Below are 25,407 nucleotides of genomic sequence, written 5' to 3'. Positions count from 1 at the left end.
CCCAGCAGCACATTTGCTGGAGACATGAATAATATCCCTCCAGGAGCTGGATCTTAATAGCTGAGCAACATGAAAAAAATCACTGATTCTAATTTTACCTTTTTTTTTTTTTTTTTTTTTTTTTTTTTACAGGCTCCTTTTTTAAGAAATCTTTTTATTTCCCAATTTGTTGTTCGGCTGCTCATCCAACCCTCCTCCAAGCTCATGAATACAAAACCAGTATGAAAAAAAAAATCATATTAATGTCCTTAAATCAGTGCTGTCATCATGTTATTGGCCTGTCACAGAAATTATTGCTACTACCAGAGGGCAAAAAGTTGAACACATTTATGGAATGCAGGGCAACTATTTTCTTTTTTATCACCTGCTGCCTTGCATTTCCAAAACCTACATAACTTGCCTGCCTGAAGAAGGAAAGTTGCAGGTTTGTGTTTGTGCACAGAACCACATGTTGGTAGAATATTGTATTTCCAGAGTGGAAGTTTTTGACTGTCATTCATCTTTTGTGCTTAATAAGCTGAGAAACTTTCAAGACCAGGTTGAATGGAGCTCTGGCCAACCCGGCCTAGGGGAAGGTGTCCCTGCCCGTGGCAGGGGGTTGGAACGAGATGGTCTTTAAGGTTCCTTCCAACCCAAACCATTCTCTGATCCTATGAAAAACGTTTTAAGCAGGTGTCTTTCTTTATCTCCTGCAATAACCTGATGTGCCCAGGGTGAGATTACAAGTTCCACAGAGCACCAACACCACATCAAGGCCTCCTATCACCTTCGGGCACCTTAGACAGGAGTGTAAACACGTAGACTCGTGGATATTTCAGGTGGAGATCTCACCCTGAGGGATGTGTCACTCTCTCCCTCTCTGTAAGTACCTGTCCCACCCAGCTGACAGGATAAGGAGCATCTGGAACCTCAGATCCTAATTTTTGTGCCTCTGAAATGCACTTGCAGTTGGTGGGTATCAAGGCCCTGTGGTTCTGCGACGCTGATTGTCTCAGATGCTTCTTGTGATGCACCAAAAATTCTGAGCCTTCTCTTTGAAACTACTTCACCCACCATTAGACATTCTGAGACTTTGTTTTTCTATTTTAAACAAGGCTTTTAAGAGGTTGCCATATTCTGCTGACTGCTCCTCATATTAAAAAGGAAAAGCTATGGCAGTATTAATATCTTGGTTAGCTGAGTTTTTATCTCCTATGGAGAACGTCCCCAGCAGTTCCCTGACTATATTTGTACATATTTATATTTTCATTACATAAATAACAAGGAAGTTCCATCTAACTGTGCACTGTGTTAGAGACACCTGCAGTCCTACAGAGAACTTGACTTCTCTAATAGGGTTATGAGATGCTACAAATCACCAGGCAGACAAACTCATTAAAAGCTCTCTCATTAAGTCCTGTATGGAAAAAATAGTTTCCTTAAAGAGCAGGGACCAACCCAGACATTTCTGTTGGAGCCTGAGAAGCCTCACATTTGGGCTGCAGCAGGAAATGCATTAAAAAACATTGCAGGGTTGGAAAGGAACTAGTAGAATATTGTGTCTGAATACACTTTGCTTCATGTTTTAAAAATGACAGAGGCTGAAATGTGGATATTTGAACATAGCCTGGCACTGCAAGTGACAGCTACAGATGAATAACAGAGAGTTCTCAGCTCTGCAGCCCATACACACCCTTAAAAGATTGAGAAATATCACCCCCTTCAGCAAACGGGCTGAGCAAACAGATCTACTTTCTCTCCTCACCTCTTCATGAATCGCTTAAACATAATCAGACCAAGGTTTCATTCTCTGCTCTGTGAGATGCTACCTGTGCACCCAAATCTGGATTTGCCCATCTGACTGTCACACAGGGATCACACTTCCACCTTGGTACACAAGAGGTATCACTTACACCTTCGCTTTTCTCTCTCTATTTTTTTAAAAAAGGAAGTCAGTGAACACTTTTCCCAGTTAATGAAATGTTACAAAGAATATTCTGCCATTTAAGCTTAACCATATTAACCACAGGAAATTCCAAATATTAGGTGAAGAAATACTTGTGATTGAATTATCCAGACAGTTAAAACACCTGCATTGCAGTTACATTTAAAATTCAGTTCATACACTAAGCCAACTTTGTGAGTCATGAAATTCATTGTTTCTCAAGTACATTTGGAACCAGACAAAGGAATGATGGTTTAGGATCCTTTCTCCTCAATAATTTTATGATGACTTTTGTTATATTTTCCAATAAAAAAACCCCCAAGCCCACTGTTATCACAGATGAAGGGAATGTAAAATCAATCAAAATGACAGTGAAAATGAGTTCAGGAGCAAAATAAGCAGGGTGAAGAAAACTGATGTGCAAATGAAAAGAGCATGGAATCCTAGAATGGTTTGGGTTGGAAGGGACCTTAAGGACTATCTCATTCCAATCCCCCTGCCCTGGGCAGGGACACTTTCCACTGGACCAGGTTGCTCAGAGCCTCATCCAAAACAAAGAAAAGAATGAGAGTGACTGAGAAGAGGTGGCCCTGCTAACAAAAATGGATTAAAGTCAGCTAAAATAACAACATCAGCATTTAAATCTGAGAAAACACTTAAAATGGGGGAAAAAAAAAATAAAGCTCAAGAATTCCTCTAAGAGGCCTAGGAGCTGTTTTCAATCTCAAGTGATTCATAAAGTAGAATACATTTAATAGGCCAATACAGAACAACCTGTTAAACACATGAAAAATCAAACCACCCTTAGTCTCTGACAGTCAGAATTGCCTTAACATGCACATTCCTAAATATACCTTGGCATTTTATTTTCTTGTTGTCTGTTCTGAGTCTATATTTGAAGCCACCTAGAATTTCCCTGTAATACTTTGTCCCCTTTTAGCTTTTTTCTTGCCCTGTTTGTGGGTGTGGACATCAGTCTGGGGGACTTTGGTTTCCTGTGGGTAGATCCAAAACCTGCACATCAAATGCAAGCAGATTCAGGAGCTACTGCAGCCACTTTGAGGAATGGAGACATGTGCCACAAAATGAGGATCAATCCCAACATCTAAGAACAGGAGCTCTCCTTGAGGGTGACTGGAGATTCCTGGAGTACCAGATGAGTTTAGAGGAAAGCAATATAAAAGCAGTTATTGTCAGGAACTTTCTGAGGGTTAGGATGACATTCAAATTTATTCTATTCAGATTTACTCTAATTTTTTTTTTTCTTTTTTTAAATTCACGTTCACTCCCTTGGTAGAAAATCTGAAAATCTGCATGACAGGAAAGTAGCAATTTGAGGTTGTTGGCACAGCATGTTAGAGGTGGTTTGAAGAGAAAATGAGCGTCCCAGTGGAGAGAAACGTGTTGCCACAAGCATTGCAAAAGAGCCGCAGCAAGGGAAGAATCATAAGTAACATTATACCATTCCTGAAATTTGGTCTGTCAAAAGAAATGTAGGGAATCACTAATTGCATAATTTCACACACAAATTATGGTGCAATCTCTGTCATTGGCTGAAGTCTGACCAAGAAACGTGTGTGCAAAGATACAAATTCACGTGTGTTAAAAGCTTAACTTTAGTGTCTGGATTCCTGCAAAAGACTGGAATAAAATCATGTAAATAAGATCATAAACACTGCAGACACACCACACATATAAAAGCACATTTCTTCTCATTAACTCTGATTTGCTCCACAGTATTTCATTAAAGAACTGTTCTTTCCAAAAGCTGGAGCTGATCACTAATTATCCAGCTCAGCAACCACAGCTATGTCCTGAAACGTTAACAATTGGAAACTTACTGTCCTTCTACATCTGCCAGGAAGGTCGTGCCTATGAAAGCTCTGGAGATATGTTCATTTATCTCCCTTAATTAAAAACGGCTCCCTTCTAAATAAGAAGACACCTTTTGGCTGTCTCAAGCTGGGCACCAAAAATCTTGAAATATTCGAGGTCACCGGTCCTTAAACAAAAATGTCTTTTGCTTTTCCATTCACATGACTGTGTAAGTAATTTTGTTCCAGTCTGAAAAACACGCTTGGGAAACCCAGGAATTCAACTTTCCAGTTTCTCCCAGTGCAGGATACATCTCACCAGCACTCACATGTGAGGAAACACTGAGGCTGGGCCAGGCTTGGCTGTAAGATGGGAACTCCTGAGAGACTGAGACAGGACAGTTGTTATTTCTGGGTCTCAAACCAGAAGCAACAAGGTGTGTTTAAATAATCTAATGTATGTTAAAAAAAAAAAAAAGAAGCACAAATCAGCATCTGAATTTCAGTAACTTTTTACAGTCAGGACTTTCATATTCAAATTATATTATTTATTATTTGGATTAACACAAGCATACTACCAGTTCCAACCCTGTTCTACAGAATTTAGCTGAATTATGTTACATTTCAGATTTTCAGTTAAATGGATTCGACTTAAATAAGACCTCAAAAGGAAAAATAGTGTATTTTTGTATGCCAAAGTAAAGACAAGCCCTGTATGCTGACATTGTAAAAGAGAGGTCACACAATGGATACACACGAGCAGAAACTCTGCAAAAACTCCTGAAAGATGCTCTGGTCACATCACTACCATATTAAATTGTTGTTAATTAAAAATAAAACAAAATAATTGTCAAGAATGGTTTCAAATACCTGACTAATAAAGTGCAGTAACGTGAGAATATCTGTATACGAAGCAATTTTAAAGCACTTGCATGGAAACTGTGGAAGGTTATTAATAAAAATGAGATGGAGGATGTGAATCCTGGTGCTATTTGTCACGGGATCCCTCTGAGCAGAGTTTTTTGAGAAGTGATGAAAAGCACATTTATGATCAATGGTCTAGCAAAGAACTGAGTTGAAATGTGAAATGAGTTCATTATAAGGGTTATGTGCTGTTCCTCACAGCTACAAAGGGAGAAAAAACATCTTTATTCAGTGTTTTTATGGCTGTTATGTGAGGTCAGATACAGCCACAATGTGTAGGGGGGCAATGGAGAGGAACAGTTACAATTCCCAGACGTGTTAAGGCTGAGTTATTAATGGAACAGCAAGTTACTCAGTAAGTAAAGACTTCTGGGGAAAATTAATCCCTGTCATCTTCAGAAAGAGTTGAATGTCTTCAGAAATGTGATAAATGACTCTGAATGCCTTTAGTATCTTTAGAGGAGGGCCATTTGTATTGTTTCTTAAAATCAGTCCTCTGAAAATGGAGGCATCCAAAAGCACTGCCCGAAACATCTCAAGGTTTAGGTTTCACAGGGCTGATAGGAATCTTTAATTTTATCCCTTCTGTCTGGAAAAAAATACTCTTAAGTCCATGGATTTGAAAGAGAAACCCCATTTTTTTTTAATTATTACTTTGTTTTACTTTTAGTCTTGGAGAAAAACAGTGAACAAGTGCCCTTAAGGAACAGACTTGCCCTTCTCAGGATGAACAGTGACCAGAGTCCTATTACATTAACAAGGGAGGTTGGAAAAGCCTTAACACAACATAGGAAAAACCCACATAGAAAAAGCCAGAATTGGTGTCAGCAGAAGATTCTTCACTCCTGGCCATCAGAACATGTATTTATATCAGGACAATACAAATAAAAACATTTTTTCCTTACCATGGGAAGCAACATGAGAGTGAAGAGGCAGATCTTCCTGGTGAGGGCCATCTTCTCTCCTAATTAACTTCAGTCAAGTTTTTCTCGTTAACACTGTGATTAGGGCTGAAGCACAGGCTCTCTGCAGGTATTTGGGTCGAGGTCCTCACCTCAAGGCTCAGATCTCTGCAATGAAAGAGGAAAAGCATTAAAAACATGGAAACCATGAAAAGAATGAAAAAGAGATGGACAGAAAACAGAGAACCCAACACTCGAACTCCAAGTTGCACATATTAGAGATCAGCCATCCCTGTCTGCATTTCAGCTATTATAGATGGTTTTGGACACCTAATTTAAAGCCAAAGGACACCCAAAGTCTGTGTGATCAGTAACTTGTCTCAAAGAAACTACTGGAACAGGCTCTGTAGATGCAAAGATCTAAACTGTACCCAAAGGAGAAGGTAGGATGGATTGTTTTGAGCCAGAAAAAGGACCTGTCTGCTTAATTTCTGAAGCTGTGATTCACCCCTCATGTCTTTTAAAAGCACAGCTATCTGGGGGCTTTTTAGGAGTGTGGAGGACGTGATGATTTACTCCCAGAGATCATTTGTCCAGGTAACAAAATCCATGACCAGAGTTGTTAAAACCCCACAGCTCTTTGAGAACTCAGAAATAGAGGTGCAGAGGAATGAATTGTAGTCTTAGAATAAAGATTCATCCACATAATAAGACACTGACTTATAACTTCATTGCTTGGTCTCTGCCAAGGAGCTGAGCAGGTGGTCAGGACCTGACATTAGTTCTGTCCTTCCACCTCCTGCCATAACCCAGGGCTTAAAAATTCCCACTCACCCCAAATCACAAAGATTTCTCAAACAGTTTCTCATTTGAGACAACCTCTCTGTTTCAGACTCGGGCTGGATCCAAACCTCATTTAAAACACAATCCTCCCTCAAATCCTGATACCTTGGTGACAGAGCAGTCTCATTTCACCCACAGTCAGGTTTTTAGCATGGAGATAAACTTTCATATTCATTCTCTCTCTTTCCACAGTTGTCCCTCACCTCAGGTGGATTCCCTTGTATTGGATTCGGGAGTCAAAATCAATCAAGAAAGAAGGGTGAAGCGAAGGGGAAGGTGTTTCAAGATTTGGATTTATTTTTTTCATTATCCTGCTTTGATTTGTAAAGAACTGAGCTGCAAAAGAACTCTTACAACTAAAGGACACTCAATTTTTATACTGACTGCGACATACTGCCAGGACATCGGCATTTAGAAAGGAGAGAGTCTTTCAATTAAAAAAAAAAAAGGAAAATTAATCTCTCCCTAAAATTTTTTGAGAACAATGGTTCATAAAATTCACCCTAAACTGATCTGTTTTCCTCCATCCTCGCTTGATCAGTCACTCCTGCTCTGCTCTGGCACTGAATTTAATTACTGAACTGTGTTTCTGATGGTTTATCAAATAATGAGGGACTGATAAGATCTCAGCTGAGGAGGACAGCAAACATCCATGGTGACATTCAGCCGTGAGGACTGGAAAAAGAAAGTCACTCCATTAGCACAGGCAAGAGAAAACCAGACAGAGGCATCAGCAGACGTTGGATTTGAAATTGTTTCTTGATCAGTTGTGCTCCTGTGTGCAGGTCAGTCCAGGAAGGCCAGAGAGGGATGTGGAGGTTGAATTATGTCCTTGCATTCTGTCACTGTAATGCATCAGAAATTTGAATTATTTGAATTCTTTAAATGCAAGGGAAGGGTGGGAGATGCCTGATTAAAGGTGGACAAACACCCTGGGGGAAGGTGGGAACCTTTAGAATCCACTTTTTCCATTTTTTGAAGACCCAGTTCTACTTTAACCTGGCCTTCACCAGGTCTAAAAAGCGAAGACATTTTCTGTCTCCTGTTTCATCTGAGTTTCAAAGGAACTTTTCTAAAAGAGACAACAGGAACATCTGCAAACCATTTCACTGCTTTCCTTTCACATATTGCAGGGAAAAATAAAAGAATCTACTTCATTTTTTTCCCTTCAAGGTAGTCATGGAAACCTGCATCAAATGCTGGGCTGAGGCCTTCATGTCATCCACAGAGACTCAAGTGTTTATTAGGTAATAACAACTCCCAGTTCTGTGAACTTATGACCTGAACCTGCAGCAGAACCTGTGTTTATTATTTAGCAATTCCCAGCATGCATGATATACATACATGCAACAGTCCACCTATTACTAATTAAAGGCTAATTATCTGTATTACTAATTAAAGCCTACTTATCTGTATTACCAGTAAGATCCTAGTTATCTCTATTACCAATTAAAGCCTAGTTATCTCCCAGACAGGTACTATCAGCTATGTTTTACTAGAAAAATAGACTTATTTAAAAATACAGGCAATGTTGATAAAGCATTACTATTCAGTATTGAGAAAAATAATTAAATATATTAATATAGGATTTGGAAGAGAAGCTTGAATTATCATATTTTTCTTCTGATGTCACTGGTAGCCAAATCCTGTAATTTCATTAGGAAATTAGAGATACTGATGCTTCATGTTGCTGTTTTAGGTGCTTCTGCCACTGTAATTAAAATTAGTGAAGTCAGAGTAGCCAACACACCTTTCAGTTATGGATATATAGGTCCCCAAAATAATCTTCAATTATCTCTGGTGAGACAGAAGGGCTTTTGAAGTGTCTGAGAATCTGAAAATCAGTTGATTGTTACTAAAATGGAATGGGCTTCAGGAGATTATTTCAAGCATGGCTGAAATACAGAAAGAAGAAATAAAAGAAAAAAAAGCCTTGTTTTGGTCAACTAACGACTTAAGAAAATAATCTGTCACCTATGAAGGTGAATTCATTTGTCCCCTGTAAACACTACTCCTGATTCTTTATGGGAGTATCTTGGATTCTTCAAGGGCAATTTGGAAAAGCTCTGGCAAAACCTGTTCTGCTGCAAGTGCCTAATTCTTTCTCCTGTCTAAAAAGGGACTCTGGAGGCTGGTGAGGACAATTGCTCCATGAGAAGCCCACAAGTGTCAAGTGCACGACGTGATGTCACTCATCAACAGAACCAGATAGTGGGTCCTTTCCAAGTGTGATGTGTCTACTGCCAGGGAGGCATAAAAACCGTAATAAATCACTCCTTAAAAGAATAAAAAGTCACCATATCAAATAACGAGTAAAACTGTTACACAGCATCACGTTGGATGAATGAAAGAGGATTCTGAGTGACTTCATAAGGCAGTTGTGAGCTGTTATTGAGATCTCACCCAAAATAAAACATCTGGTCTGGGCTCCTCGTTGTGGTCCTCCGGGATGTGTGCCAGTGGTTTGAAAGGAAACCAATACACTGCAAGGCTGACCCACAATGGCTTAGACCACTGATGATCAAATGGTAATTTAGCACTTAATTCATCTTCCTTCAGTGTCTACTCCCACCACATCCTTTTCCTGCACCACGACCAAGGTACTACACAAGTGTGGAAGTCAGAAACGTTTAGACAATGTGCAGCATCAGTGGAGCTTTTGCAGGCTGAATGTATTTCAGAAAAGTCAACCACTCCATGCACAGTTATTCCAGTACTTCCTAAAGACATGAAGAACATTTCCCCAGGAAGAATAAACATGGGTGGAAAATTGCTGGGTGCAAAAGTGCTGAGGGGAATACCCCAGATGTCACCAGTTGGTCTGGCCCACAGAACACTCTCTTGTCACTCCCATTTTCTCCCCAGGAAATGGAATTCCACAACTGTTTATGGCACAGGGTTTGATAAATGGTCATTTTAGCTTACATATGAACAGGTTAATTATCACAAAATCATCAAATGTTTTGGGTTGGAAGGGACCTTAAAGATCATCTTGTTCCACCCTCTGCCATGGGCAGGGACACTTCCACTAGCCCAGGTTGCTCCAAATTCCATCCAACCTGGCCTTGGACACTTCCAGGGATGGGACAGCCACAGCTTCTCTGGGTAACCTGTGCCAGGGCCTCCCCACCCTCACAGGGAAGAATTTCTTCCTAAAATCTAATCTCAACCTGCCCTCCTTCTGCTTAAGGTCATTTCCCCTTGGGCTTTCACTCCATGCTCTTGTGAAAAGTCCCTCTCCAGCTCCTTTGTAAGCCCCCTTTAGGCACTGGAAGGTGCTCTCAGGTCTCCCCAGAGCCTTCCCTTCTCCAGGATGAGCAGTCCCAGCTCTTTCAGCCTGAAGCCACAGGAGAGGTGTTCCAGCCCTCTGATCAACTCGGTGGCTCTCCTGAATTATCACAGGGCTGGAACACCTTCCATTATGCAACTGATTCTTTATCTGTGTTCTTCAGGCTCTCAATACAAGCTGTGAAACCCAGTGCATTTTATTGTTTCCCTCCTAAAACTCCCCAAATGTAGCAAACCAGCTACATAATGTGGTGCACTGGGCATGGGGCACCTTCCTCATGTCAACTGAGAGACGCTTGCCAGCAACAAGCAGAGCTGAGAAATCAACCCTTCAGTGACCTAGGACACGTCACCTAATTTTAGAAACCCAGGAGACACATGAGCTCATTGTCAAGTCTCTTTATATAGTCAACAGAGAGAAGCAGACATATGAAGAAAGCATTTTGTCTGACCTATTTTAACTGTCTACTTTCAACTTTTGACTTCTCTCCCCCGGAGTGTGAAGCAATTCTTGACATCCACGTTGTGGAGACCTAAATTTGGGCAGAATGATTCCACCTCCAGTGTCTTCTGAAGTATATGGATCAGCAAGATGAAACACAAAACAGCAAAGTTTGACACTCCATGAAGGCTTGAGAAGGAATTTGGTTCTTTAGGGTGTCAATAAATTAATGCAGATACATTTAAGGCAACAGAAAAGCTAAAAGAAGGTTTAACTGAATACCAGACAGCAAGAGCTCTGAAGTTTCCCATGGAAAGTAGTCCACAAAGAGCAATCCTGTCAAGGCAGAGAAAAAGAACATCATGGTCTTTCCGCTGCCTCTAATAGAGCACTCACTATTTCTCAGAGTTTAAATATTTTGGGTTGTTTTCATTTACTTAATTAGTGAATTCACTGAAATTAAAGTTTCTTCACGCATCACAGCATCTGAGCATCTGACTCGACTTTCTTTTAAAAACCAAGAGGTCCCTTTACATGTTTAACTGGAAAAGTCCCCCAAGTCCTTGTTTCCATTGCTCATGTCTGTTGTCAGTGCAAAAACAGGATTCAAAGGGTAATTATATTAGGAGGTGTAAGAGGTGGATTTTGTCCTACAAGTGACAAAACCCTTTTCAGCTGCACGTGAATGTTTCAAGGGTCTCAGGCAGAAATGCTACACCTTTTCCTGAAAGAGTTGTCAACCATCAAGCTGGATTTTTTTCCCAGGATAGTCCACAAGGATGGATGGAGGCTGTAGGACACCCAGCCATGGTTCTAATGAACTGATGAGGGGATCATACCTGAAAACCATCCATTAATGAATGATATATTCAGGTAGACTCTCCTAATATCCAGTGTTTCTACTGCTCAGGAAAATTATTGCTTTTGATTTTAGGAAACTTAAAAGGGAGCTGATCCAGTACTAGTGGCAATTTAACATGGAAATAATAGTTGAAAGAAATATATTCAGCTGCTGCCTGGCTTAAGCATTTCAGTGTTAATGAAGAACCAAGTGTCTCAGAAGTAATCCTTTTCCTATCTGGAGGAATAGCTTTTTGATTTTTTTTCCTTGCATAAAATTCAGAAAACACCTGTGAATTTCACTACAACTCCCTTTCTAAAAATGAAGATAAAAGTGTGATTAAAGTAGGAAATGGTAAATTGCAGGTGTTGTGACTCCCCTATGCAAATCAAGACTTAGTGTTAAAATATTTTTACAGAAAGTAGGATTACCAACTTCATTTACTTCCACGAGGATTTGTGTGGGAAAGAAATCAAAGCACTGTGGTTTTGCAAGAAGAATAACTGATAAAGGCATTCACAGAACTGGGGGTTGGAAGGACCTCTGGAGATTGTTCAGTCCAACTTCCCTGCTCAAAGCAGGGTCAGCTACAGTGGGTAACAGGTTATTCAAAACTCATTTTCAACCAATTTCTGAATATCTCCAAATGTTGAGACTCTCCACAACCTTTACTTGACCATTCTAACAGTAATAAAGTGTTATTTATAGTTGAATTTCCTGTATATCTATGTGTGCTTGTTGCCTCTTTTCAGCACTGAGAGGAGCCTGAGTCTGCCTCCTTTACATCCTTCCATCAAATATTCCTACCCATTGAGATCCCTCAAATCTTCTCTTCTCTAGTCCAAACATAGGTCCCTCAGTCTCTCCTTGTAAGTCCTTATCCAGCTTTGTGGCTCTTCCCAGGGCTCCCTGCAGTGTGTTTGTGTCCTCAGCAGCCCAGCCCTGGGCGTGGAGCTCCAGATGTGCCTCCCCAGGGCTGAGAGGACATCCCTTGAGATGCTGCCAACGCTTTTCCTCATCCAGTTGATGATGCTTTTGGGCTTCACTGCTGCAAGGACACTTTGCTGGCTCAGGATCCACTTCATGTCCACCCAGAGCCTCAGGTCCTTCTCTGTAAAGGTGCTTTCCAGCCAGCTGATCCCCAGCCTGCCCTTGTGCACAGGATTCTTCCTCTCCCACTGCAGGACTTTACGCGTCGTCTTCTTGAATTTCTTGAGGTTCCTCTCTCCCTGTTTTTCAAGCCTGTCCAGTTCCCTCTGGATAACAGCAAACCCAACCACTTGGTCCATCAACCACTGCTCTTTAATCTGTGTAACCTTCAACCTTCCTGAAGGTGTCCCCTGTCCCATTATCCAGGTCATTAGTGAGGACATTAAACAGCATTGCCACATCCAAATGCCAGAGCTTCATAGTTTAGTCCAATCTTCCCAGGCTTTCTTTACAGTCAGCAGAGAAGATGGATCCTCAGGGAGCAATTTCTATACCCTAAAAGCTTGATTCCTTAAGACCAGGTTGGATCTGAGCAACCTGGTCTAGTGGAAGATGTCCCTACCCATGACAGAGGGTTGGACTAAATGACCTTTAAAAGGTCCTTTCTAACTCAAATTATTCTATGATTCCTTCTGGCACTCATCATTAATTTGGAGGAAGAATCACATACTCCTGGTCTTCTGTTTTGTCTTTGTTTAGGGGTTAGACACACAAAAAAAATTTTACAGCTTACAAACTACTTATGTCACAGCTGATACCCAGTAAATACACATGCACCTCTTGGGTTCCCATCAAATTCATGGTTATAAAGTAGAATTTTGGTTTAGTTTTGTGTTCAAGCTGTTTCATTACAGTCACTACCAGTCACAGAGCACACACAACAAGCTGCCATAAGCCAGTAGGTGTGGAAGCTTTTTTAAATTAAGGTAAATCTGTCATGTTTGGTCCACTCAGCTCTTGTGATCTCAGCTGACGCCTGCTTTTCCTCAAGGTAGAGTCTTTCTTTAGTAAAGACAGATTTAGAAACTATTTGAAAGTCCAAATCCACTGTATCCTATCCCTTCATACATGTGATCATAAAGCCCAGACTTTCCTGAGGTCTGAAACTTCGTGCTCTTGTGGGACATAGTGTATAAAACCAAACAACACTTCATTTTTTTCAAACAAACCCCAGTTAAAATGCCTGACTTTTATAAGTCATAAAAAATCATCATGATATAACAACACCTCTCCTTATTTTGCTGTTTCACCCATACAGTTATGACGAAACACTGAAGGTTAATGACATCTAAATTTTGGATATCTGAGTATTTTGACATTGAATGTCTGTTGGAACTGTTCCTTCAGGCTCTCTGAAAATTCAGATGGACACGAGTGGATCAATTACCTAGAGGTCAAGATTTTCTAGCTTATCTTTGCAACTGGAGCAGCTACAGACTCTTGAGAGTAGAAACAATGGAATACAATTCATAACTCCCTGGGCACAGGATCTCTTTTCTTGGCAGGTTTCCCACGTAACATCACCGATAAAATCCTTGCTTTGATTGACATTATTTTCCCTGTTCACTTATCTATCAGATTTATTGTGCCCTTATGTTGTTGGTGTCCCCAGAGACCCGGGGAAATGACCTGACTTTGTGACTGAAGACCGTGGCCACTCAGTTGCAGGGAAATAATTGCAAATTACCACACATTTCGGAAGCATTAGGTAAAGTAAAAAAATTGCATAAGAAATTTCCACCTTCGCAGCAGATCAATTATCCTCTGGAAGCATCTGCAGTATGTGTGATGCTTCATAGCTAATATGAAACTAATATGGGATCATAAAGGTAACGAGGTACTGCTCCATTCCAGCAGAGCTTTAAGTGCTGCTTGGCAAAGTCCTTCAAAATTATTACTCCACAGCCAGTAAAATGTGTTCTCTATCTGGTATATCAATGTTTTGCAAGAGCTGCTTGATTGATTTGCTTCCCTTGACTGGTGGTCTGGGTTTTCTGCCCTGGCTGTAGGTGTAAATATTGGGTTTTTATGATTCATAGGAGCTTGTCAGCACTCTAAGATATCCATCAACATGGCCATCAGCCTCTGCTTTGAACCTCCTCAGCACATGTTGAGCAAACATCTATCACAGGCACAGGAAAGAGGAAGAGCAGAAAAATGCAGCTCTGGACCACAGCCTTTTATTCCCATTATCTCTGGAGATGATCCCAAGAGCAGCACTTCTATGGTACTTTCTAACCCACTCCTTAACTCAAAATATTATGTTTACTGGAATGCGGTGCCACTCTCAACACCCTTAATTGACTCTCTTGATGTGCTGAGCTGATTATCTTGGGATCAAGCTGTCATTGCTCCCCAGACACAAACCAGTCTCTGTGCAAGGTGCTCTCAGCTGTAAGAAAACACCAAGGGGATCTTTAACAAGACATTCCACTATTTAAGACAGGTAGACTCCAGAGGAGTGTCCCTGGAGCTGGTGATGGACCCAGGGCCAAGACACAGCCTCTGAGCTCCAGCAACAAGCACCTCCCACCCCTGGGATACAAGTCTGCCCTTCCTGTCTGAAAGCAGGACAAAAATAATAAAATAAGCAATGAAAGGGATTTATCTGTTGATTTGGAAGGTGGGAAATACAACGAGCAGCTGCCTGATGCCAAATGAATAAATATGTGATGGTGTGAAGAAAACAGCCTGATATAACCTTGCTATTGAGGAAAGAGTGCTTGGAAGTGTGGGAAAATTGCCAAGGTAATCCGAGAGGATGATCAAATGATCTTTCTTTGCCTCATATGTATAATTCCTTATTTTCCAAGGCAAAGTCAGAGGCATTCTGAATACAACAGCTCGTACTTCCCTGAGCATTCTGAGTTGGCAACCTGTGCTATGTCCCAGAAGAATATCTACCATCCTCCTCCACACTTCTAACCAACAACATAGAAAGCTTTCATGGGCCAAACTTCAACCCATCTTGATAAGAAAAAAAAAAAAAAAAAGAACAATATAGCTGGATAGAGAAAAAGATATCCCTGTTATTGTGATTCCCCAAGTGCATATCATCCAATTCTCAAGGAAATGTATCCCATAACAGGCCAGGCACTACAATCCTGTCTCTTCCATCTTTAGGGAGGGGAAAATCCTTTTTTGTTTGTTTGTTTGTTTGTTTTTGTTTGTTTGGGTTTTTTTGTTTTTGTTTTCCTTTTTTTTTATGACAATGCCTTTTTTTTAACAGTTTCACTCTATTACATTGAAAGGTAGAGCTAGGTCACTGCATGGGTACGAGGAAATTGCATAATTCCCTTTTTTTTCTTCATGTTCCTTTCCTATTTTTCTCCTTTTCTGTTGCATCTCTTACAACCTGAGCTCCCCCAGCTGTGTTCCATCTCGTGGTTAATGAACTCATTACATTTGGACAATATTAGGACCTTCCACAGCACGTGTTCTTGCAGCAGCAGGGATGGAAATTCAAGTCACATAAATTTGGCTGTCTGAAAGTGAAACATCTCTATCCAAGCTATTTTCTCTCAGCTCCATCCACAGTGAAGGAATAATGAGCAAGTCACCTCAGCAGCTCATGGCTTTGCCTTGCTCTGGGACAAAGTGCTACTCATCTTGGCAAAGCAAGAGCTAATAAAGCAGAAAACAGTTTGATTAGCTCAGGAGAGTCTGTGTTGAGTAGGCACAGTCCTGAGAATAGCAGAAGTATTAAAAAAAAAGGAGGAAGAAAAGCAGTTGAAATCAAAATCAGCATTGGGACAAGATGCTAAGCTGGGAATTAGAAGAAAACTTTGAACTCTCAGCAGAAAAAAGCCCTGAAAATGCCTCCCAGAGAGAGGAGGATGGTAAAAAAACACTTAGAATTTTGAGAGGACGTGAATATTTTGTAAACTGATTCCTCTGACACGTGGAATTTTGCAGTGCTAATAGTTAGAGGCTCCCAACCACAGGGGCTCTGACTTGGAGCTGGATCCCATCCAGTCACCTTAAAGCACGGAGTAAACTCGTGTCTCTGCAAGGAGGAAAAGTGCCTTGAGGAAGGTGGAATATGTTCTTGGCCCTTCCTGCTCCCAGTAATCTGGAAGCTGTGAAGGTTCCAGAGCTTTTCTGGGTGGTGGAGGATGACAGTGATGGCAGCTGAGACACGTGGACAGACGGGAGGAGTTCAGGCCTCAGTAGAAAAGCTCTGAACTCCCAGGTAATAAGTGATAGGACCAGAGAAATGGCCCCAGGTTGTGACAGGGGAGGTTTAGACTGGATATTAGGAAAAATGTCTTCAGGCATTGGAACAGGCTGCCCAGGGCAGTGGTGGAATCACCATCCCTGGAGGTGTTCCAAAGGTGTGGGGATGTGGCACCTGAGGACGGGGTTCAGTGGTGAACGCGGTGGCGTTGAGTTCATGGTTGGACTCGATGGTCTTGGAGGTCTTTCCCAACCCAAATAATTCTATGATTCTAAAAGTTCCTACTCACACAAAAGATAGTCCAAATTTCCAAAATGAGTATAGAAAAAATATTGTGTGACTCTCCTTTCCTTTCCTTTCCTTTCCTTTCCTTTCCTTTCCTTTCCTTTCCTTTCCTTTCCTTTCCTTTCCTTTCCTTTCCTTTCCTTTCCTTTCCTTTCCTTTCCTTTCCTTTCCTTTCCTTTCCTTTCCTTTCCTTTCCTTCCTTTCCTTTCCTTTCCTTTCCTTTCCTTTCCTTTCCTTTCCTTTCCTTTCCTTTCCTTTCCTTTCCTTTCCTTTCCTTTCCTTTCCTTTCCTTTCCTTTCCTTTCCTTTCCTTTCCTTTCCTTTCCAAACCTTCCCAAACCTTCCCAAACCTTCCCTTCCCCTTCCCCTTCCCCTTCCCCTTCCCCTTCCCCTTCCCCTTCCCCTTCCCCTTCCCCTTCCCCTTCCCCTTCCCCTTTCCCCTTCCCCTTCCCTTCCTTCTTTGTTGTTTTTCTTTTTCTCTTTCTTTCTTTTCTTTCTTTCTTTCTTTTTCTTTCTTTCTTTCTTTCTTTCTTTCTTTCTTTCTTTCTTTCTTTCTTTCTTTCTTTCTTTCTTTCTTTCTTTATTTTTCTTTCTTTCTTTCTTTCTTTCTTTCTTTCTTTCTTTCTTTCTTTCTTTTTCTTTCTCTTTCTTTCTCTTTCTTTCTTTCTTTCTTTCTTTCTTTCTTTCTTGCTTTCTTTCTCTTTCTTTCTTTCTTTCTTTCTTTCTTTCTTTTTCTTTCTTTCTTTCTTTTTCTTTCTTTCTTTCTTTCCTTTTCTTTCCTTCCTTCCTCCTTTCCTTCTTCCTCCCTTCCTTCCTTTCCTTCCTTTCAGCAGGTTACAAAGCCAAGCCCTTTGCACTCTGCCTCATGAAGCAAGGACACACCAGATGACATGGTGAGAATGTTGCAGACAATCCCAGCCCTCTGAGCCCTCTCTTTTTAGTTTGTCTCCAGGTAGTTTGCTTTATGAAAAATCTGGAACTCCAAATAACTCTGGTAGCATTGCAAAATTATTCCACAATATAAAACTAAGTTTTAGGTTACCACAGTTCAGAGCACTGATGATGTCTTAGCTGAGGTCACATTTTAGGGTGCCCAGTACCTTAAAAGAGTGTGAATGCCCATGGCTTACAGCAGTGAAGCCTCATATGGTGATTGCTTTTTAAAAATCAGAATCTAGATAATGTAAATATTCAGCTTAATTCATAAACCACTGCTTCAGTGTCACTCTAAATTAAGTAGCTCCACTGCTTCTAGAAAAGAAAAGTAAATATAAATGAACTGAAGTGGTTCGGTCCCATAGAATCATCTTTTCACCCTGTGATTAAAAGTGGTTATTTCTATATTCATCTTCATGATCTGCTCATGGATTTCCAGATGAGAGTTCTAGAAGATAAGCTGGTACAAGGGTACCCTAAGAGGTGGCAAAATATGTTCCTAAGGGAATACTCGGGAAGGTCAGAGCAATGCAGGATCAAAACAGTTTAATATAAACATACAAGCACATGCAAAATTTGAGATATTATGTGTTCTCTTATTTTATTAATTCAAGAGGTGTCAAAAAACCCCAGACCTAAACCCATCAAAACACAACTAGAAGAGATGAGTTGTATCCATTATAACACAATATAATTAATTCTGTGGAGCTCCAATTTCCTTCAATCTTATCTACAGCAGTTCTGTGACTAGGAGTCAATGGGAACTATAAAAAGGGGGTAATTTTCCTCTGTTGGATGTGGCTGTTGAGGTGAAAGCTGGAAATCCTGATTATGGGTATTAAGATGTTTGATGATGAAGTTTATAAATTGACAGGATGGTCACTGGATCGGATGCAGCCCAACTTGGGATGATTCACATTTTCCTTTAGAAATCACGTGGAACCAGAATATCCCTTGTGGCCCAGAAAACAATCAAAATGTTATTCCTTTCCATTGGATAGCTTTGTCATGTTGTCATTATGTATTCCCAGTAAAACCTAGGATTCTAAAGATGTAAATTCAATCAACCTGAAATCCTCCTCTTCTCCAAAATGCCCACTGCTCTGTTTTAATTAGGTTGACTCATGTTTCAAAGACAGAGTGAAAATCCTCTCTCCCCATGGGTGGTCCTTCAGAGCCTTGGGTGAGAGTTCTCTCATTAAAATTGTACTTCTGAAACTGAGCTAATTTCTACAGATTCCTTGGATAGTCCCTGAGACACAATCAGCACAACCCACAGAGTTCAGAGCATATGCTGGATTACCCTAAATTATGTTTTTCAAAGCAACAGATTAATTATGCCCAATTTCTCTATATTTTCCATCAGGAAGGAGGGAGGGAATGAGGGGGAAAAAAGTGATAGAATTGAGACAGACACACAGCATTAGAAGGTTCAGTCCAAACAAACTTTGCCAAAGCTACACTCAGCTGATTAGCAGCATCTTATAGTGGGCAGCAAATTAAGGTCAAATCATCTGAAGTGTGTAGTAACAGGTTTTTTATTGCTGCTGCAACCTCCTCCCTTTATTTTCCTCACATCAGATCAAGTCTAAATTCTGTTCAGGTCTTCATTCACACCCATCCTGTTTTGATATGCAATTGAAGCTCAGCTGAAATGACACTGAAAAAACATCATCACCATCATGTGCCTTTCAAACACTTTGGGGATGAAGCTCTGACCCTCTAGAAACCCTTTAGGACAAAGGATTTTGCCCCAAGATTTCACAATGTCACCAGAGTGTATAATAGCATTCCATTATTTTATTCTATTCTATTATTATAAATTCTCCAATATTTCCCTACTTCCTTGGATACTCTGTGGAGAAGATTTGTCCTAAGTTTTTAAAATACCTACAAGAACAGTGCTGCAGGCACAGCTTCACAAGTTGGTTTCTCACAGAAACACAGGATCTGCCCATCCTGGTCAGCCTTTGACAAAAACTTTTGAAAACAATGGGAACTTTCCTAATATCAAATCTAAAGAAAAGCAAGCTGAGAAAGACAAAGCTTTATTGATCTCTAGCACTGGGAGATCCAATTCAGCAGCCTGCAGAGGATGGAATCCATTAAGACAAGAACTAAAGGTGTCCCAAAGCCCTCATTTCTGCAGGGCTGCATTATTAATGACCCTCATGGCTGCAGGTGGCACAGAGCTACATGCAAGGAGCCTCTTTGGGTTTTCTCATCCCAAAAGACAATTAAAGAGAGGATTAAAGGTGAACCAGGACAACAAAATAAAGGAGAGGCCACCAATGGTACAGAGAGCCAGCAAAGCTTGGGGCAAAGTTTGGTGGTTGTGCATTGGTAACCTTGGAGACATCCATGGTTTTAAACAGGAATTAGGAATCAGGAACTGGTAGCACAGAATAACTCTGAGTTATCTTCACATAATTCCTGGCTCAGCCCAGTCTGGTGACCTGGCATCTCAAAGTCTTTTGTGTTGTCCCCTGGGAATGTATTCTGCATCCACGACCAGCTTCTCATTGGAGGCACCGGCCAAAAAAACATCACCAAAAATAAGCCTTATAAAAACCAAACCCTCTGCACGCGGTAGAAAAGGTGAATTCACATTTTATGGTATTTCTTTCCTCATATCCCAGAGTTCATGTCTGTCCCTGGGGTTTGTTGCCAGCTGGAGTCGACGAGGCATGAGATGAGTTTGTGTGTTTTTCTGAAACCTGTGTCTCACTGGGGAGATCGGGGCAGGGACACAAAGGAAAAGGAAGGGAATGATCTTCCCTCAGTAAATAAAACTAAATGTCTGATAACCTGAAATCAGCACAGTGTGAGGCTGTTTTGGACAGGCAGAATAAATTTTGTGATGGAGTCTGGGTAGGTTGGTACACAGAGGACTCTCCAGGGCACAGCTTGGCTGCCATTAACATGCCCAAAGAACTGGATATTTTATTGAGCATTGTTTTATTCGGGAACAGCCATGAAATGAAAACTCTGCGTGAGGCAGAGAATAATTTTTTCCAAAAATATTTTGCACATTTTGGGTGTGTGCAGGTCTCCCACTTAGACAAAACCAAAAGTTTGTGGCATGGATTCAGATGTCATTTGGGTTGTTTAACTTCATCTAGAATTGCTTGACTCTAAGTGTTTGACAAAACCTTCCTTGATAGGCCATAACCACAGCTTTTACAGGAATAATTCTGGCTCATATTCTGCACAGGACGGGTGGTATCCTGTGTTATCTACAAGTCAGCAATGGAAATAAACGTAATTTTAAATCAAAATAATGTGGGATAACATGAAAATAGCTCTGCTAAAACAAAACAAAACAAAACAAAACACAACCAAAAAAATCCCAAACCCAACCCAAACATTAAGGCTTACAGGTCATAAATTTGTAGGTGAATAAATCCTGATAGTTATTCAGTGATGGTTATCCAGCCCCAATCCAAAAGACCATCACCAGCATCTCTTTAAAATGGAAATTCATCTGTTTTTCTTTTTCCCTTGCCTTTTTAATGTGTTTTCCAAAGCAAACCAAATGCCCCAGTTTGCTCACACATGTAGGGACCTCCTGAAGACAATCTACATCTCTGAAGACAAAAGTAGCAGCTTCTGCTGAGTGACTTGAATGAGAAATGAGGACACTGAGTACTTCCCATCTAGGTGGCTTCAGTATTACAGACACACTCAGGATTAATTTAGCTCTGAGTACCAGCTGTACCTCCTCTTATCACTATTATAAGGAATAACACAACATTCTCTTTTTTATTCTTTCAGGACGTTTTCGTTTCAACTATTTTAAGTTATTAGTGCTTGTTTGCATTAGTTGAAAGGTAGTTGAAATTTCTGCATGTGAGAACATGTGAATTCCTTTGTAGTGCTGACCCTCTGGAGAAATGAGGTGTCCAGCACTGTAAATGAACCCACAGCAGTGCTTTGAAAGACTGCCAGTTCTTCACACCTGTATTAGGCTGTGGACATCTCTCTCCCCAGCTGTAGCCACGCTGAAAAGAACATTAATCCCAGTCAGCTTGGAGACACTAATCCTTGCTGTTCTACCTCCCATCTGCCCGATGTAGGAGCATTGCCTAACCCAATTTACTCCAGATAAATTGGATTAGCTTCAAAACTGGGAAAATTTAGATTAGGTATTAGGAAGAAATTCTTCCCTGGGAGGGTGGGGAGGCCCTGGAACAGGTTGCCCAGAGAAGTTGTGGCTGTCCCATCCCTGGAAGTGTCCAACATCAGCTTGGATGGGGCTTGGAGCAACCTGGGCTAGTGGAAGGTGTCCCTGCCGTGATGAGGGCATTGGAATGAGATGATCTTTAAAGTCCATTCCAACCCAAACCACTCTGTGATTCTGTGATAAAATAAGGCTTTGCTAACAAGGCCAGTGGGATACAATTGGATTTAGGGAATACTCTCCCTAAACCTGAACCCTCCCAAACTTGGATCTGCTCAGCAGCAGATTCAGGAGGTGGTGATGAGATGATGGAGTTGGCTGCAGTGATGGTGTCTTCAGGCAACTTCAGGATTGCAAAACAACTGCACAGACTCCAGACTTCAAAACTCATATGCCCAAGATTTATGACACAACTGTTTGGGTTTTTTTCTCCTTTTTCTTCTAAGGACTATTCCTTATTTCTGATGTTCATCATTTTAACCACCAAATGGTAGATTCATTTTGCCATTCTTGACAGAGCAGGTGAAAATGGGGCTTAGTAATGCACACATTCTAATTTTCTGACTAGAAACATTTTTCAGGAAAAAAAAATGGAACAAATTCTCCTGTTATTTCATTTGCCATTTAATTGATGTGTTGGTATCACACAAACAGTGCATTGTCAATTCAATTTGTTCAACTCTTGTTGTGCTACTCGTTTTCATCCCTCCTTACTTCCCCCTTCCCCAACACATAACCAACACATCATTTTGCCTCCCATGTGGGATTTCTCTGCTCTAACCTAGTAAATCTTTTAATTCCTAATTTGCTGTTCTGCTCTAATAGATTCACCCATGAAAGAGCCTGGAAGGCTGAAGCTGAGAAAAATCACTTTCATTTTCTCAGCTACTTCTGAGTGGTTTAAATGTAAAATACACATGCAGTGCACAGTTTGGGATCTCAGATTTTTATCATCCAAGTGTTGCAGAACCGAGTCAAACCTGATCAGGTTTTTGATGAAAGGATAAAGATTCAAGTCTAGGCTGGAGCCACTTAATAATGGTGAGATACTGAAAAAAAAGTAGTTGCATAACAGCAAGGAACAGTTCACAAGAGGCTGAAATTTGGCTCCAAATCACTGGTGGGAAATGTGGATATCAGCACAAGTTGTCCAAAACAGGGTTTAGAGATTAATTAACCTTGCTGTTTAGTTATCAGGGATTGCCATTTGAATTACTGATTCAATTTTAAGTGCTAAAATAGCAAATGGACAATCTATATTTAATCGTAAATACTATTTCTGTTTGTCATTTACATTTTTAGCTTTTTTCCCCCTAAAAGAAAGGTTGATTGATAAGTGATTTGGGACACAGGGTTTGGAAATTCTTTTTTATAACTGGGGAATGTATTTCAGGAAGATTTTAAATGGATACATACATCTTAATTTCTCTTTTTAAATTCATATTGCCATATTGGTCCAAGCCATATGGTTCATTCTGATTTACTTTTTAGCAATTCATAATTTAATTATGAATTACCGTCTAAGAATTGAGGAGGAATTAAAAACACATTTGGAAACGCACACACAGAATGTTTTAAGCCCCTCAGCCCTGCATGAGGAAGGAAAAACAAAGTTCCTCATGACACTGAATTTTATTTATAATTACATGTTGTCCTGAACAAGGGAAGTATCATGTGGTGTTACTGAACTGACTGTACTGCTCCTGGTCAAAGAGTTCTTCCCAGCTAATTATTAGCATTTAAATTATAAGCAGAGATATTTTAATCTCTTTCTGCCGTTAATAAAAAAAGCCTGACACCCCCATTGCATGAATCATATTTTGACTTCAGTCACTTATTTGGTTAAAGAGGAAGCTTATAGTGACTGCTCTCCTAATTCAGATATGATAATAGAGTTTGCAATTTTTTTTCCATTAGCACATTGTGACCTCTAAAGGTTCTCCCAGCTTCCAAACTGCACATGATTTGTGATGGTTTCAGTCAGCCTTGTTTTCCTGGAAATCAAAGCTGAATTCCTCTGATTGTGCTCAGGGGCTTTAATTGTCAGGATGCAGAGTGGGTGTTCATCCTACAGGGTTTCTTCAGTAAAGACTAACAAAAATTAGTCTTGTTGCTCCAGCAGTCCCATTCTGCAGCTAATTCCAGGTCATCCCCTTGAAGGGATGTCCCATCCCTGGAAGTGTTCAAGACCTGGTTGGAATGGGGCTCTGAGCTACCTGGAAGTTGTCCCTGCCCATGGCAGGAAGTTGGAACAAGATGTTCTTTGAGGTCCCTTCCAACCCATTCTCTGGGATTCTATGATAATTTCTGCTTTCCCCACAATTCAGGTTTCAAAGTTTCTTTTCAAAATTTACTGTGAATGGTGACAAATATGGAGGCTGAAGACTTTTGCGAGATTTGTCTCTCAAGTATAATTTCAAGTTTTGTTTTGTTTTTTTTTCCATTTCACTTCCCAAATCTCTCCTGTTACAAGCCTAATTTTGGGGTTGGTGAGTACCTTCCACAGGAGTGGGGTTGGTTTTAAGGTGTACCCACCCTCCATGCCCCACAGCAGGGAGAACCTCCCAACTTGCTACCATTTACTAGACACATTAAGAATCCTCCAAGATCTCTTCCTTCAGTTCCCACAGTGTCTGTGGATTTAAAAATGCCAACAGCACTAAGACAGATAGACCCTAATTATAAAAAAAAAAAAAATCTGATGTGCCAATGTGAGCTACAAAAGAGAAAAGAAAACAACTCAGAAAGGAAAAAACCCCGGTTGTACTCTGACTTCTGAACATCTCTCGAGCACTGGAAACAGACGTGAAGAAAATGCTCTAAAATTGTTCCTGTTGTTATTGTCACTAAGGAAACAACTTCCCAGGAATCTGCAAGTTGAGTATACAGACACTTTGATGTGCAGCCAACTCTCTCTTCCAACACACTTCCCAGCTCTCTGGTGAGGCAGGTCTGTCCACCAAGGGAGATCTCTCCTCTCTCAGGACTCAGCTAAGTCCTGACTTCACGTGGGGATTGAACTCTGATGCTCCAGAAAAGCCCTAATCCAGACTTGCCACAACATGAGATATCAAAGCACGGAGTCATGACTAAGCCAAGGGATTTTGCCTTAAGATACTCCTCTCTGAATCCAACAGCTCTGCCAGGAGAGCTAGAATAGCACAGGAGCTTGGGAATGTGGGAGGCACGAGGCAGAATTATCTCTCTCTGTTCGCTTGTGGTGGTTTTTTTTCAGCCACACACACACCCCACACACAGTAATTGAGATGTGTGCTGGGTTTGGATTGAGGTAAACAGGGCGTGTACAAATTGTTTAACCTCTTCAGCCCTTCAAATAGAGTGGCCACCTGCAAACTGCCTACTGGGAATGATGCATGAGATTTGGTAGCCCCTGCGTTGAGCCCAGGCATTGTTAAGAAGAAGATTAGTTGACCTGTCTGCAAACCCATTCAAAATGCCACACAAATAGTTTAACATTCATTTAATAATAATTTAATAACAGTTTAGCGACCAAATTCCAGAAGTCCAGGATGTTCTCTAGCGGTACAGTTCTCTGCATGAGCACAGTCAATGTATTCCACAGTTGTAGAGTCCCTTATACCACAAAGAACTTGATAAATAACATCTTCTGCTGAAAAACATTCAAACAGGAGCATGCCTGCAGATATCCTCTGTCTGCAGTTCTGCTGCAGACTAAGAAGCAGAGAGTGGCTAAAAAAATAGAAAAGAGACACAGCACAGAACAGGCAGCGACTAAGGAACAGAAGTATTTGTTTAATTGCTGGAGACTAAGCCAAGGCTGAAAGAAAAGGGGTCAAAAAGAGTACATGGAAAGGCTTTACGAATATAAAATCATTTCAGG

General features: G+C 40.7%; 1 protein-coding gene across 9 annotated transcripts in view; it reads right to left on the bottom strand.

Moving 5' to 3' along the window:
• Positions 1-25,407, bottom strand: part of ADCYAP1R1 (ADCYAP receptor type I) — a 149,797-nt gene that overhangs the window by 110,966 nt on the left and 13,424 nt on the right. For all 9 annotated transcript variants that reach the window (XM_032683656.1, XM_032683675.1, XM_032683665.1 and 6 more), the window contains one exon: positions 5,568-5,732. In XM_032683656.1, the coding sequence (XP_032539547.1) occupies positions 5,568-5,618 (51 nt within the window). In that variant the 5' untranslated portion in view covers positions 5,619-5,732. The remainder of the gene's footprint in view (positions 1-5,567; positions 5,733-25,407) is intronic.

The sequence above is a fragment of the Chiroxiphia lanceolata genome, chromosome 1 (genome assembly GCF_009829145.1).
Source record: "Chiroxiphia lanceolata isolate bChiLan1 chromosome 1, bChiLan1.pri, whole genome shotgun sequence".
NCBI classification, from domain to species: domain Eukaryota; kingdom Metazoa; phylum Chordata; class Aves; order Passeriformes; family Pipridae; genus Chiroxiphia; species Chiroxiphia lanceolata.
This window is presented reverse-complemented; position numbering and strand designations above follow the sequence as displayed.